General features: G+C 48.5%; 1 protein-coding gene across 1 annotated transcript in view; it reads right to left on the reverse strand.

The window, feature by feature from the left end:
• Positions 1–307: 307 nt before the first annotated feature.
• Positions 308–3,773, reverse strand: part of LOC109925736 (aspartate aminotransferase, cytoplasmic-like) — a 14,760-nt gene continuing 11,294 nt past the window's right edge. Inside the window, exons 8-9 of the mRNA XM_048618518.1 lie at positions 2,745–2,887; positions 308–584 (exon numbers count right to left, since the gene is read on the reverse strand). Of these exons, the coding sequence (XP_048474475.1) occupies positions 367–584; positions 2,745–2,887 (361 nt within the window). The 3' untranslated portion in view covers positions 308–366. The remainder of the gene's footprint in view (positions 585–2,744; positions 2,888–3,773) is intronic.

Below are 3,773 nucleotides of genomic sequence, written 5' to 3' on the forward strand. Positions count from 1 at the left end.
TGTGTGTGTGTGTGTGTGTCTGTGTGTGACTCTCTGACTGTGTGTGTGTGTGACTCTCTGTGTGCGTGCGTGCGTGTGTGTGACTCTGTACGTGTGTGAGACTGTGAACCTCCTCTGGCCCCGAGCGGTGAAGAATGTAGGGGCTGACATCTAGAAATGCTGGGGCCCACCCCGCCTCCCCCCACCCTATCCTCCATCATTGACCATTACCCTTGAATGCACTTGTCTCCAAACCCCCACGTGCCCTCACATCCACAGCAGCGTCGAGCCTCTCACTCTCTCTGTGTTTTATTCACTGAAAGTTTACATGGCAACCTGCCCCCCTCGCGCTGAATCAGCACCTCGCTGTTGAGGAAGAGAAAGGGTTCACTGGGGGGAAAGGGGCTGGGAGACGGGCAGGGCGGCCTGCGACGAAGGCTGAGTTGCCTGTGCCGTCTCGGGGTGTTTGACTGCCGCCTGCACAGCCTCACTGATGCACCGTGCCACGTAAGACAGGTTCTGATTGTTGATCAGGCTGATGTTGATCTGGCCAATGGACGTCAGGTGGATATGCCTCCTCTTCTTCAAATACTCAATCTCCGAATCTGTCAGGGAGTCACAAGGAATGCGGTGAGTGACAGCCGGGGTGGGGTCAATCAGATTTCTGTCCATCAGCACCGAGGGCGTACCCTCCCAGCCCCAGCCCCAGCCCCCCTGCCACGGGGTCGGCCCCTGCTGTGGGAGATGCACAGCAAGATCCCACATGCTGTTTGCCAGTCTGGAGCGATCAATGTCTAAGAAGGCCGTCCAATCCCCGCCAGCACAGTGAAGCCCAGATCAGAGATAGAGCAGCGTGGTCAAACACAGGAAAAGCTCAGCAGTTCTGAGGAAGGGTCACTGGACCCGAAACTCTGAATGTTCTTTTCTCTTCACGGATGCTGCCGGACCTGCTGAGCTTTTCCAGCAACTTCTGTTTTTGTTCCTCATTTATAGCATCTGCAGTTCTTTTGGTTTTTATTACGTATTGCATCAGATTAAAAGAAAAAAATTATAAATTTGTTAGGAATGGCGGTGAACCTGACGATTGGGAGGCTCTCAGAATACAACCAAGGTACAGTTGATGAAAGAAAAGGAGAGTACAATAGAAATACAATCTCTCACAAAAGAGAAGATCAAAACGGACTGTGAAGGTGCAGGAAAAGGAAACTTTGCTATGAATTGTGCGCATTCATCTTAACCAGTGTCACGAAATTTTATGATGGGGAGAGGGAAATGGGAAGGAAGCTGCATGATTGAATTTTGTATTTGAAGGAAAGGCGAAAAAAATCTCCCACAAACAGAGATCGAAGTGGTCAGGGGCATGAGGAGTTGAAGGCAGTTGGTATCAGTCAGAGGGTTGTGCTGGAGAAATTCATGGGACTGAAAGGTGAAGAATTCCCAGGACCTTACGGTCTACACAAAGACAGCAAATATCAGCCCATTGTTTAACAAACAGAGTGAGAGAGAAAAGCTGGACCTTGAGATCCGTTAGCCACATATCATTGACAAGGAAATTGCTGGAATTTATTGCGATGAACAGACAGTTGGGTACCAAGTGATCTGGTAAGGCACAGTCAGCACAGATGTGGGAATAGGATGGAGCTAACTTTGGAGGGAGTTTGGTTCGAACACACAGAGTACCACATGCTGCTCTGGTTTCCCTAACTCTCGGATAGACAATGTGAACGCGGGTAAGCTGGGGGTCTTGAACCAAAGGGAACAATTTGGAAATTATGGGAATGGCTCTCAAGTCCGAGAATAGGAGAAATGTTTGTTGCTTGGAGGGTTGTAAACCTTCGAAATCTCTCTCCCAGACAGCGATAGAGACTTAAGCCTTCAGGTATTTTTAAGGAAGAGATTGTTAGATTTCTCATCTATTTCTGGGTTGGTTTCGGATAGAGGTGTGGGGTGGGTAAAGGACGTAGTGATGTCCCATTAGCCACGACCATGTTAAATGTCAAGACAGGATCAATATGTTGAATGAACATCTCCTGTTTATTATAAAGAAACCTGCTTGATGGATCTTTTTATTTTAAAGTGGAGACAGCAAATGATTGGCCATAGTGGGAACTGACTCTTCTTTTCAAAAAAAAATTTACTCAATGGATAAGGTATTCCCTGGTGAGGCCATTATTTATTGCGCATCCCTAAATGCCCAGAGGGTAGTTGAGAGACAGCCATACTGCTGTGGGTCTGGAGTCACATGTAGGCCGAGACCAGGTAAGGATGGCAGTTTCCTTCCCTCAAGGACATTAGTGAACCAGATAAGTTTTTTCAACAAGAAATGACAATGGTTACATGGTCATTGTTAGACAAGCGTTTCTTGTGTTGAATTAAATTGTCACCAAGTGCAGTGGTGGGATTCGAATCCAGGCCCAGACGAGGTTAGTGACGATGCCACAAGGCTACTGCCTCCCTGTGCAGCCCATGGCAGCGTGGGACTGGGGAAGGACAGCACACTGCTCTAGTCTGGGCGATATCTGCGTCTCACCTTCTGCAAACAGGGTGCTGTGGTGTACCTTTCCATCCCCTCTGGTGGCGGGGGGTGGGGTGGAGGCGCTGACCTTGTCGGATTTCTGCCTCCCCTGTGGTGATCCTAAACCATGGCCACACCCAGACCGTACCAACCCTCACCACCCCCCAACCCAACAGCCGACCCTGACTCTCAGACCGTGAGGTCCATTCACTGCGGCTGCTTGTGGGATCTTGCCATGCCGGGAGCTGACCTGTGAAGTCGGCGAATATGTATAGTCCGATCTGGCGGCTGATGTAGTTCAGTGGCCTGAGGGTTCCCAGAGTGCGCAGCTCCTCCGACAGCTTCTCCCTTGTCAGCATCAAACGCTTCGCCATGTTCCTGAGGTAGTGCTGCCTGTGGCCAGACCGAGCAGGAGGGAGACATGGAGAGCCAACTGTTACCTTGAGGAAACATTCCCTCTGCTGGTGAGCCTATCCGCTGCAGCCCACCCTCCACCCTCCGCGCACACAGATTTTCCCCAATTTTCAGGGTGAAAAGGGAACAAGCTTGGAGTCGGGTGGGCACACCTATTGCTCAAAAACGAAAGGTTTTGTTTCCATTTCGGCCTGGGACAGTTTTGCAGAGGCCTCTGGATGAAGGGGGATGGACGGATAAACAGTGTTCCTGAGGAAAGGGGGAAAAGATTCCAGCAAGCAGTTCCGGAATAATTGCAGACCAGAACTGTTGGGATAAAACCCTGAAGAGGTTACTTGAAGCTGAGAGTATTTAAATTCCAGGAAGCAGCTGTCAGCTTTTGTAGTTATTGTGTCAGCAAAATGAAATGTGTTGAAGTGTTAGAGAGAAGGGATTCGTTCTCTGGTCCATTTACAGGACTGAGGCAGTTTTTGGGGATGGGACACAGTTGTTTTTGGGATCCTAATCGGAGTGTTTTGGATTATTGGGATTCCATTTTACTATCTGCTTCACAATCTACTACTTGTGTTAGGTTTAAATAGATTGATTTCTTCTATTTTATTCCCATTTCCCACTGTGCAATAAGGTTATGTTTTACTGTTTAAAACCAGACATGTAGTACTGTGTGTTTCAGTGAGGGAGCATCTCATTCAAACCCAAAAAAAACAAACACCCCACAATGTCTCAAGCCAGACGTTCATCTGGGATCTGCCTAATCGAGACACAATATCAGCTCGGGTCAGAACAGTCTGCCTTTTGAATTTTTGTTGTTGAAGTCCTATTGTTGAGTTGATCTCATAGAAACCTATAGAAGCCTAACCAGACA

This window comes from Rhincodon typus, chromosome 40, assembly GCF_021869965.1.
Source record: "Rhincodon typus isolate 14 chromosome 40, sRhiTyp1.1, whole genome shotgun sequence".
NCBI classification, from domain to species: Eukaryota; Metazoa; Chordata; class Chondrichthyes; order Orectolobiformes; family Rhincodontidae; genus Rhincodon; species Rhincodon typus.